The 12,560-nt window shown below is 29.6% G+C and overlaps 1 protein-coding gene and 1 non-coding gene across 2 annotated transcripts; one reads left to right on the top strand and one right to left on the bottom strand.

Annotated features, from left to right (window-relative positions):
* Positions 1–1,869: 1,869 nt before the first annotated feature.
* On the bottom strand, positions 1,870–2,019 carry LOC116002396. Its single transcript, XR_004094433.1, has one exon. It is a non-coding gene; the product is annotated as a U4 spliceosomal RNA (small nuclear RNA).
* Positions 2,020–4,242: 2,223 nt separating this feature from the next.
* Positions 4,243–9,456, top strand: LOC115998692 (acyl-CoA C20 Delta5-desaturase-like). The gene is made up of 5 exons (XM_031238329.1): positions 4,243–4,809; positions 6,145–6,285; positions 6,393–6,533; positions 8,819–8,925; positions 9,031–9,456. The coding sequence occupies exons 1-5, from the start codon at positions 4,279–4,281 to the stop codon at positions 9,248–9,250; spliced, it is 1,140 nt and encodes a 379-aa protein (XP_031094189.1). The 5' UTR covers positions 4,243–4,278; the 3' UTR covers positions 9,251–9,456.
* Positions 9,457–12,560: the final 3,104 nt, after the last annotated feature.

The raw sequence follows: 12,560 nt of genomic DNA, 5'->3' as shown, positions 1-12,560 counted from the left end.
AAGGCCCATAAACCCATTAATAGCAATTTCAAAATTACTATTTTCCTAAATTTATCTGCAAAGGGTGCAGGATTGATCCTAATTTAAAACGGTGTCATTTTATATTAACTTTCAACCGATATATCAAGTTTAATAATATTATTGTATATTATATTCATAATATTTGTTCTATATGTTCAGTGGCGGATCCAGAAAAATGTTCCAGTGGGGGCGAAAACATAAAAGAGATAACACCAAGTTGCTACCTTATATGGAAGGTCAACGATATATTTGACTCCTTGTGTTTCAATAGGTTGAGAAAGTAGTAATGAACATAAATTGCATTGTAATATAACGATAGTACTATAAAAATGAGACACTTAAAAGAATATATAGTCATAAATATTGTTGGATATAGACGAAAAATAAAACACATCAAAACTTTATACAAATATTAATAACAATATATGAAACATAATTAAATTGATAAAATAATTCAAATAGAAAACATATTATAAATTGAATCACTTAAAAGAAATATAGTCATAAATATTGTTGCATGTAGACAAAAAATAAAACACTAAAATTTTATAAAAATATGAATAAGAATATATGAAACATAATTAATTCGATAAAATAATTCAAATAAAAAATACATTATAAATTACACGTCTCAAGGAATGGGAAAAGCATTAAAAAGAAGGCCCTAAATACCATCACGCTCCTCAAAGGAGTTGAACCTCGCCCTTTCTTGAATAAAAGGGCAGACTAACCAACTAAGCCAACTAATACATTTTTTACTTATATCTGTTTTTATATACTTATATCTAAAACTGTACTATATATACATATATACATACAAGGGCTATATAGGGGGGTGGGGGTGGGGTGAGTGGGGGCAGCTGCCCCCATGCTGGATCCGCCCCTGTATATGTTCATAAACCTTAACTTTAATGTACATAAATATTAAATTGCATGTATATCGTATGTATTTCCATTTATTTTGTAATGTGGCTTTTATATGTTTTTAAAAACAAAGCTTAATATATGCATAAATATTACATCAAATGCACATAATGTTTAATAACATTCATTACATTATATATATGCTCATTAGTATTTGTTCAATATGATTGTAATTCATAAGTCTAAACCCTAACGTACATATATACTAAACTATAGGTATATGATATTTATTTCATTTTACTCTGTAGTAGGTTCATAATATATATATTTTTTTATTTTTAGATTTTCATAAAAGTTAAGCTAAAGTACATAAACATTACAATAAATATGACTCTATGTACCTATAAATTTATTATTATTATTATTGGAAAAAGAATTTATATATATATATATATAGGGGTGCACACAAACGCTTCACAATCGTCCACGTGCCTAGATCAACGAATCAGATTCAAACCCACTCCCTTCCACATGAAAGTATACACTGGGTACAGTGCCGCTTGACCACAAGGTCTTTGGTTATTTAAACTCATTATAATTATTTGATTTCACCCCTAGTAGCTGAGATGGACTGAAATACTCTCATTATGGTACTAAACTTTTTGAAAGTTGTGAATTGCAATTAACATGACCTTACTCTAAACTTTCAAAAAAAAAAAAAAGACCCTACTCTAAATTTTATACATTTATGATTCTGATCAATTTACATTAATACTTACAAAACTTCTATAAAATCTAGAACAAAATAAATTCCAATTTTATTTTTAAAATATAATTAAAGCTCCAAACTCAATTAAGCACCAAATAAATATTTAAGCGCATTATAATAGTCTGGAAAAAATCCATTCTCCAGTTTATTACTGTAATTACTGTAATTTCTAATATATAATCTATCTATAATTAAAGTTTAAACTAGTATTGGTGGACTTCTAGAAAAAAAAGTCCTTCCAAAAATTCTCTAAGGCTTGAGCAAAAGCCAAGCCAAAGAGGGGGTTTGGAAATAGTTTTCAACCAGCAATAGACGCGCCTCGGTTATAACCTCACTAGCTGCGTCATTGCCCCAAGCGCAAAGATGCTCTTTACGACCTCTTGGCTTTGCATTTTATAGTAGTATACCGTCGCCGTTCTGTTACGCAGTCGATGTGGGAAAACAACAACAGCTTGATGCACATCAATACAATGGATCGGAGCAATGATATCATTTATTTTCCATCTGTTAAAGATAGGTGGAGTGAGTGCAATGAGGAGGATAGTTAATTGATGAGGGGTACATCATTTATTTTTGTTTTGATTTTTTTTTTTTTGGTTTATATTGGTGCTTTCGGAATGTTAGTTGATGATGTGAAAGAATTAGCATCATTGATTTATGATGTTAATTTTCGTTTCGTTAAACGATCTGCGAATTGTGTCGCCCACACTGTTGCGCGGGAGGCCTTTTCAGTGTCAGGTTGTAGGGAGTGGTTGGATACTCCTCCTTTCTTTCTTGTAAGTTGTAGTGATTTAATGAATTAAGCTAAAAAAAAATTAAACTTTTATTTTCATTATAGAGTCATACATAACCAAACATAAAAATTGGTAATCATTCCAATTTCACCAACTACCAAACAATCAAACATGCAAAATACTTTTACCAAAACTCATTACTATTACCAAGTATTTGATTCGTATTCCGATTATAATTCCCATGTACAAATCAAACACACCCCAAATTTGATATTAATGGAAGAGAAATTACCAAGTTATCCTAACTGAGGAGTCAATTAGGTCAAACCATCAAAGTTCAAGACCCAATTAAATACAAAACAACGTTTAGGACTATTTTTTTATTTAAAAAAAAATCATTATATTTGATGACTAAATTAAGTATTAACTCAAAAGATAATACATTAATGATGTATGTGAAAAAAAATGAATTTTTTATATATATATGACAATGTATAATTTATTTGTTTAATTTCTACTCCAAATATTTTATTTGAGTGGAATGTAACTGTATGACTATATGAGTATTAAGTGTAAATATAAAATCTAAATCTAAATCTAGTATGGGACTCATATGTAGTGCCATTATATAATACAGTTAGTATTTGGGAGAAGGGAGAAGAGATTGTATATTTGTATGTGTACTTGATAAGTCCTTGTTTAGTATTTAATAATGGAGTATGTTGACTATTTTGTTGATTCTTTATATGTTTTGGTTCACTATCAATGTTTTTAATATTGTTATCTTAGTTTGAGTTATTGTGGTCTAATGCTTATGTTTTGTATATTGTGGTCCCTGAGTCCTTTTTATATTATTTAAGATAGATGTTTTTGGAAGCATATTTAAAAATGCACCTCATGGGATACTTTTGAAAAAAATCTAAGGCTAGCTAATTAACTTGCATGTAACGTAGAAGTCATTGAAATGGATTTCAAATTGGATTATATTTCATGTTGGGCTATGAATAAGTAGATAGATCAAATATAAAATAAAAATAATGGGATTTGAATTTTTTGAAAAATAATTTCAAGTGGTACATAATTTTAGACACACACACAATCAATGGTACGTGTATATATAATTGTAGAAGTGATCACAATTCTATAAGAAAAAGCTAAGTATACATATTTTCATACCGTACAAACTACTATAAATAAAATATATGTTTACATAAAGTACGTGATAGAAAGAGACAAGTATATGCATGAAAGCTCATAGATGAACTAATGTTGTTAATAATTAATAAAATATAAATGCAGACAACTTTCATTAAAAAATTGATAGCAAAATATCTTAATGAAATATTGATGTGCATAAATCTTTAGTCTATAAGAAATGCATAACTTACCATTATTTGTGAAATAATATACGCAATCTTGTTTACCGTAGTAATAAAATAGAAAATGACACAACTAATTTGGAAAGGGATTACACCGATTTAAAATTCCCTGCATTGTTAAAAAATTATTACATTGTTAAATTGATGGGATAATAATTGAATATATATATATACCATTATGGCAATGTACAACCTTATTCTCAAATTCATCATTAAAAAAGCACAAAAATATTTAAGACATATTGTCATTGTCTATATTCATTTGGACGAAAGCAGTTGTACTTTCATTACAAGAAAAATCAAATTTATTTAAGGAATCAATTTTTGTCAAGAAATATAAACAAAAAATAAATTATTGAATGCAGATATCTTTCTTACTACAATAACTCAATAAGCTAAGGGATTGGTAATTGTTCTTGATTTGCTTTGTCTTGGCTGTGTGTATATATATATGTGTGTGTGTGTATTTACTGTAATCTAACGAAACCAAATTAAAGGCTGAGAAAAGAAAATGGCATGCATATCAGTGTGGGCATCAGCAGCACCTAAATCATTTTCCTTTTCACGACAAACCTTCCCTTTACTTAGTCTTGGAAGTTGCAGCATTTACACAAGAAAAGTAGGAGAAAATCTATTCAATAAATGCAAGGGGAGAAGTTATATATACACTACTACTTCAAAAAGGTTATCACCCTGCAGCATTGTTAGGTTGGAGGGTGAAATGCGGGCTTTTGATGACACACACACACCAGAAGAAGGAGAAAAGCAGGAGAGGGTTGAGTTTTGGATAAGAATGGGGAAATCTTTGGAAGTGGTGCCTGGTTCCCCGGCGTTGAAGGCGATTCTTCCTTTGACGCATTTGCTGTGTCTGTTTGCCCCATTTTGTTTCAGTTGGGATGCTTTTGGCGTTGCATTTGGGTTGTTTATCATCACCGGCTTCAGTCTTTCTCTGTCTTATCATAGGAATCTCAGTCACAGGAGTTTCAAGCTTCCCAAATGGCTTGAGTACTTTTTTGCCTATTGTGGTGTTCATGCTTTGCAGGTCTATATAATTCAAATATCATTTTATATATATATATATATATATATATATATATATATATATATATATATATATATATATATCATGTCTTTAAGTAGCAATAGGTAAAGTATGAATATAGATATACTAAAACACTGCTTTCTTAGCCCCACCTTAGGCAAATTATTATGTGATACCGCCTCATGAGTCTCACATGTCGAATTAGGAGAATGTGAATTTTAAGGTATGTATATGGGTTAGTAATATAATACTAATTTTAAAAATTATTTATTATAGTTTTACTATAAAGTATTACATATATACTATAAAGTACATTATTATATATAAGGTTTAAAGTATTGATTACATTGTAAATCCTATTATGTAATAATGCACTTTATTTACTGCAAATTGTTTATTATAGTTTTCCTAAAAAAGTACTACATTTATGTTATAAATTACGGAGTATTATATATGAGGCTTAAAGTATTAATGATATCTAAAATTCTGTTATATTATTACTTTATTCTCAGCTAAATGTGTATTACATTTGTTCTATAAAATACTCAGCTGTTAGTTATACCAAATACCAAGGTTCACTTTACATTGTGATTCTAGTCTAAAAACTATATGTTTGAAATTAACATATTTTGTGTCTTTAGTTAAAAAATTATGTATTGTAAATAAATTGAAGGTACATAATACGTTAACTACAAACACATAATATATAAATTGCATATTATGTGTGCTTCCAGTTAACATATTATATATGTGCATGTAGTTAACATATTATGTGTCTTCAAATTATTATTAACTGTAAACACATGCATATATAATATGTTAATTGTAGACACATAATTTGAAAGTCATTTTGGACCATAGTCTATAATGCAAGGTATGGTGAACCCTGGTCCATGGTATGATTTGCTTAATATATTAATTATATTTACAATTCCGATATGTTAAGGTATTAATTTATTTCTTGCTAACAGTCTATTACTCAACAATTTTGTTATAAAGTACTACATTTATTCTATAATAAAGTATGCTTATATATGCAAATGCAATTTTGTTATATTATATATTGATATTGATTTATTTCCTGCAAATTTTCTATTAGAGCTTTGCTATAAAATATTACATTTATACTATAAAATATTATATATAAGGCATAAAGTATTGATTATATATGTAATTATGTTATGACCCATTTTTTAGAACTTACATGTCTCACGAAATGAGACCTGTAAAACAATCTTACAGGTGACCAACGCTTTGCCTTCAACATAAATTACAAAATCAAGGAATGCTCCTTTTCACCTTTATATTTATGCTACTTTACCATTTGGTTAATAGGGAGATCCAATTGGTTGGGTGAGTAACCATAGATATCACCATCAGTATGTGGATACTGAAAAAGATCTCCACAGTCCCATTGAAGGATTTTGGTACAGTCACGTAGGTTGGATCTATGACACCAAAGCCGCTAATGAAAGGGTAATATTTATAATACTCAAATTAAATAATTCTGTTATTACATTTTTGGCATTTCATATGTTAGAGAATTGTTTGATTTGATTTAATTAATTCATATTTTTGTGTAGAGTGAAAGGCCGACAAATGTAGCAGACTTGGAGAATCAATTCTTCTACAAGTTCATTTATAATACCTACATTATTCATCCTATTATACTTGCAACATTGCTATATGCCATTGGCGGATTTCCATACATAGTTTGGGGCATGGTATGTATTTTCACTCATTGTTTTCATCTTTGCTCGTTCTGATGAGTTTGGTATTTATTGGCATTTTCCTATATGTATCTATTTATAATATAAAAATGTTTTTCTATTTAAAATATTTTAAAATAAGTACAATTAGGTAAATTAATTTAATATTTTATATTTAACAAATGAAATATATATTATACCGTGTATGACAATTATTGTCCAAAAATATTAAAATACTATGGAGTATATTTCAACATAGCATACAACTCCATAAATACAAAAAATAAGGACATCATTGAGCAGTATAACTGCCTCTTATTAGTTTTCTTAGGTAAATTATGATAATAAGTAATTAACTACATACCAGTAAATATAAAGGTATGATGTTACCAATTAGGAAAGGGGAATCATTTGTGCTTACACTTTTAATTTATATCCATACCAAAATTATATGTTTGAAAAGTGGAAAGGGAACCAAACAATATAAAGGTGCACCATATGCTTAATTAATAAAGTGGCAAATGAAAATTTTGTCCTTGAATACATTTGAGATCAAATATGTTTTATCATGCATTTTGTGGTTATTAATTCATATAATAATAGGTTAATTACTTAAACATGCATTTAAATATCTATAATTAGTTAATTGATTAATTCAAATGTTTTTCCATTTAATTTGTTTTAAATGATAACCGTAAAATTCTAATTTTAAAATTTGAAATCTTATTGTTTTCTTGAATTTGATAAAACTAATAGTCTAGACTCTAAAGCTTATGTATGGATTGAATTGCTGAGCCTCAATTTCTAGATATTTTTTAAATTCTTTTAAAATTGTCTAATGTTTTTAATATGTTAATATGATGATTGAGTATAATTAGGGCGGGATTGTTGTTCTCTTGATGATTGATGATTGATGATAGATGTAGAGTTTATGTTTCTCAAGTACAAAGTACACAATACGGAAATCTAGCCCTTAATAAAGGTTGGTTGATACAAACAACAAAAACAAGCACAATTGTAAATTTACTGTAATGAACAACAAGTAATAAGGAAGAGGAGGGAAATAGTCAATTGGCTAGATAACATATGTGTTTTAATAAGGAGGAAACTTTTCTCAAGGTCATTTCACACTATTAGAACACTTAATGACATTCTCATGGCTCATAAGTGCTTAGAGACATTTCGGTCCTGTTTAGTAAATGGCTGTTAGTTGATGTTGTTAGTTGATTGGGTTAGAAGGTATAATTAATTGATAATATTAGCTGATTGTATAGAAAAGTGTTTGGTAAATTAGTTGTTAGTTGTTAGCTGATAGCTGTTTGATATAATTTCTTTTCTCCAAAGACTAATTGAAAAGGTTGTTTTGAGTAGCCTTTTGAAATTTAGTATTTTGGAGTTACAAAAAACTTATTAACCAAACACTTATATTAATTTTTTTAACCAAGTCAAACAACTAATAATGGTCAAATAATAACCCTCGAGTCTAATGGTATGAAGTAACAATTTTATACATACAATTAAATTTTTTTTTTTGGAAGTTTAATTTAAAAATTTTAGTTGTATGAAGTAACAATTTTATACAATTATATTTTTAAAAATGCTTTTAGTATGATTTTATCTTTTACATAATTGTACTAAAAATTTTTTAAAGTCGGGTTATGTTAGAATTTATATTAAATTGAATTTTATAATTGGATATAATTGTTACAAGATACAAAGATTTGATATTAAAATTTCAAAAGTTATAAAGAGGTTTAAATATACTTGTTATGATACATAAATGTGTGAGTATTTTTCACCAATAAACTCTAATTCTATTTATGTTTCCCTTGAAACTAATGACTTATACTGTTGCTAGTGTTTGTTATTGATTATTTACCACAAACTGAGACTTAAAAAAAAAAAAAAAAAAACTCCAAATAAGAGTAACAGTTAAGGTGTGTTTGGTTTGCATACATGGGAACTGGAATCGGAATGTGTATCAAATACTTGGTAATTGTAATGAGTTTTGATGAAAGTATTTTGCATGTTTGGTAGTAAGGTGGAATTAAGGTGGAATGAGAATTAATGGGGTAATCAAAACACATAGTAGTGTTCTAAAAACAATGACCGCATCCACTCAGGCTCAATCTCATGATCTTCATATAGAAGAGTCACTACATGCCATCTGAGCAGAAAGTGTTTAGCTAGTTCTACTTATTTACTTGTCTTAAAATTAGATTTGATGTCTTTTTTTCTTTTTTTTTTTCTTTTGGTATGCCTACTGATTGATTAATCAATAAATAACTTTTTTTATACAGGGAGTAAGAATTGCATTACAGTATCACATAACATTTTTTGTGAATTCTGCATGTCATCAATGGGGAAATCGATCATGGAACACTAGCGATCTATCTACAAATAATTGGTTTGTAAACATCTTTATTGTGTAATCATTCTAGCTTCTTTTTAGTGCCTATTCATAACATTTACTCATCTTATAAAGTTTAACTGGGATATAAACTATCATCAGGTTAATAGCATTGCTTACATTTGGAGAGGGTTGGCATAATAATCACCATGCCTTTGAGTTTTCAGCTAGGCATGGTCTAGAGTGGTATCAACTTGACGTTACTTGGAATATTGTGTGGGCACTCCAAGCTGTTGGTTTAGCAACTGACGTCAAATTGCCAACTAATGCTCAAAAGAGAAAGATGGCTTTCAAAAATAGCTCAATGGAAACTATATATTGAGAACATGCAATCTTATTCTGAAATAGAGGACTACATGAAATTAAATGAGAAGAATATAATGCAATGATCGAGCATATAATTTTTTAATTGTTGTGGTGGTGGTGGTGGACGATTCATATGAACACTTTCATTTGTTGTTGTTGTGGTGATGGATGATTCATATGAACACTTTCATATTATTTTGAAATGCAGTACGTGTATTGTTATTGTTGTTAGTTGTAAAACATTTATATTGTTGCAAAAACTTGTGTGAGACTGTGTTCGTGAGATCGGTTGGGTTAGAATGAAAATGTAATAATACTTATACTAGAAAATATAATACTAATTAATCATGAATAAAGTGTTTAATTTGCTACTTATTATAAGGGGAAGTGTAATGCTTTTGAAGAAAAATGTAATACATTTTACATTTCTTCAAAAATATTACACTTTCCTTTATAAGTAATTTTGGAAAGTGTTTGTTACTTATAAGAAAAAAAATGTAATACTTATGAGCAATGTTGCAAAAATCTTCCTAGGTGCTAGGCGGTGGCCGACCGCCTAGAATTTTGGCTAAATCGTTGTTCTAGGTGGTTGGCCGCATAGGTGCCCTCCTAAGCGGCTTAGGCGCCGACTAGGTCGCGCGCAGCGGAGCCGCTAGTTAGCAATTTTTTTGTGTTTCTTAAAATTGGTTATTTTGCTCAAACTGATGTCATTTTTAGTGAAATAAATCTAAATAGTTCAAATCGGTCGCAAACCTAAAAAAATGTAATAAAAAAATTCGAAATCAGGTACTCTAACATTACTTTGTAAGTTGTGACTTTGTCTTGTGTTTTGATTCTTTAAATATTTATACAATTGACAATTCTAGATGTTTTTAGGTTAATATTTAATATTTTAGTACTAACTACTATTAAAGTATTAAATAGTTTACAATTATTAAGTCTTAATTTTTCTAAATCTTTTAAATAATTTTTTTAAAAATAACAAATGGTTGCCTAATCGATGCCTAGGCGCCCTAGACGCTAAGGTTCCCCAGACGCCTGAAGAGCGCCTAGCGATTTTTTCAATTTTACTTATGAGGAAAAATGTAGTACTTTTAAATTAAAATGTAAAAGTATTATATTTTTTTTGAAAAGTATTACACTTTCACATATAAGTAATAGACATTTTATTCTTAATTAGTATTACATTTTCATATTGACCCGACCCATTTTACGAACATGAATTTGTGTGACAATCTCACACAAATTTTTACCACTAAATTATGTTATATTTATTAACCCCACTAAAAATAGTATCGTTGCAGGCACTATGAAGAAACAAGTGAAACAAATTCATCCTGCCAAATTGAAGAGCATCTACGGACAAGATAGCCTTGCAATTAAGTAATACCAGTATGCCCACGTACATCAAAAAAAAAAAAAAAAAAAAAAAAAAAAAAAAAAAAAAATCAAATAGGCCCTTGAACTCAACTCAAAAAGTCAATAGGTCTTTAAACTTTTAAAAGTTGTTATTAAATCCATAAACATGTTATTTGGAAGCATTGAAGCCCAGGAACCGGTTGATTATTTATAATTACAGGTTATCTAGGGTTTCGACAAACCTTTCATTATTTTCTGGCCACAATCACTGGCGACCGATTGCATCTGGAGGAGGCGACCAAATTGGTCGCCTACTTCGGCAATTGGAGAAGGCGACCAACTGGTCTGCCTTCTCCAGCAGTTGGTCGCCTCCTCCAAACATGACCGACGACCATTCGGTCACCGATGATTATTGCCAGAAGTGTAGGAAAGGTTGCCGGAACTTAGGTAACCTGTAATTAAAGGTTATCAACCGGTTTCAGAGCTTCAATGATACAAAATAACATGTTTATATGTTTTTGCAACTTTTGAAACTTTAAGCCCCTAAATGACTTTTTGAATAAAATTTAGGTGTCTATTTGAACATTCTCCAAAAATAAAAATTACATACACACGCAAATCTATGAACGAAGACTAACTCTCCTTGTCTATATCGATCCGGACGAATGGCAAGAAATAAAAAATAAGTCAAATATATAGATGAATGAAAACCCTTGTAGTCCAGTGGCATCAAACCTTTCTCTTTATACGGAAGGTGGTGGGTTCGAGCCTCAGTGGAGGCAATACTAACTCTTAGTAGTATTCAAAAAAAAAATGTAATATCGCATTTAAAATTTCATTTCTCTTTTATTTTATCTTATTTTTTGTTATGTAGATAACCTTAAAATAAAACTAAAAAATTAAGAGAAAACAAAATAAAAATGGAAGACATGTAGCGAAAGTGGCTACTTTCACCATGGCTTTCTTCAATTCGTCTCTGACCAAGATGAATAGGGATGCCAATTGTCTTTGGCTGAATGAAGACAATAATCTCTTCTTTTTTGTTAGAGACGAAAGTCTCTAATTTGAGATGACGATTAGCGGAGACGAGCTCCTCTCAAAGTAGATGGTGGTATTGTCCTTTGATTTGCATGGATTCTATTGAAATTTTTTGTTTTTTGTTTTTTGTTTTTTTTTTTGTCTTTTACATATTTATTTTATTCACAAAGGTTGACTCATAACATAAACAATAAGTTTGTTAAATAAAATGTAAAATAAAAAAATTAAAAAAAAAACAAGTAAACAAACTTTTTCAACAGAAGGCGACCATCTAGCTAGGTTGCCTTTTCCAACAAACATGAGCAATGTTTAATTTTGAAATAATTGCAAGGTGTCAACTAGTTTGATAGATTAAATGCACTTTTTTTTTTTTTTTTTTAAGTTGCAAATTGGATGGTTCAATTATATATCTTCTTCGGTAGATGAATATCCTATTTAACAATTTTTTTGGGAAAAGGGTCAAATAGACTCCCAGACTTTAGATGAAAAGTCAATTAGCCTCGGCCCCTAAACTTTTTAAAGGTGCAATTACACCCATCAACAATTAATTTTGATGCAATGAAGCCCAAAAACCGGATATGACCTGCTATCGCAGGTAATTAGGGTTCCAGTAATATGTTAGGGAGATTTTGACCAAATTTCAGGCAAAATGTGACTGGCGACCAGCGAACAGTCGCCTTCCCTACTTCAGAACGCGACCATCTAGGTTGCCTTTTCCAACAGAAGGCGACCCATTTGGAAAAAGAACTTTTGTCAGGTTAGTGGCATTGCTTTCATTTGGAGAGAGTTGGCATAACAATCACCATGTCTTTGAGTATTCAACTCGACATGGCCTAGAATGGTGACAACTTGACATAACTTGGTATATTATAGGGCACTACAAGCTTTTGGTTTAGCAACTGATGTTAAGTTGCCTACTGATGTCAAAA

Source organism: Ipomoea triloba, chromosome 1, assembly GCF_003576645.1.
Source record: "Ipomoea triloba cultivar NCNSP0323 chromosome 1, ASM357664v1".
Classification (NCBI taxonomy): Eukaryota; Viridiplantae; Streptophyta; class Magnoliopsida; order Solanales; family Convolvulaceae; genus Ipomoea; species Ipomoea triloba.
Note: the sequence above shows the minus strand (reverse complement) of the source record. Positions and strands in the feature narration are given on the sequence as shown.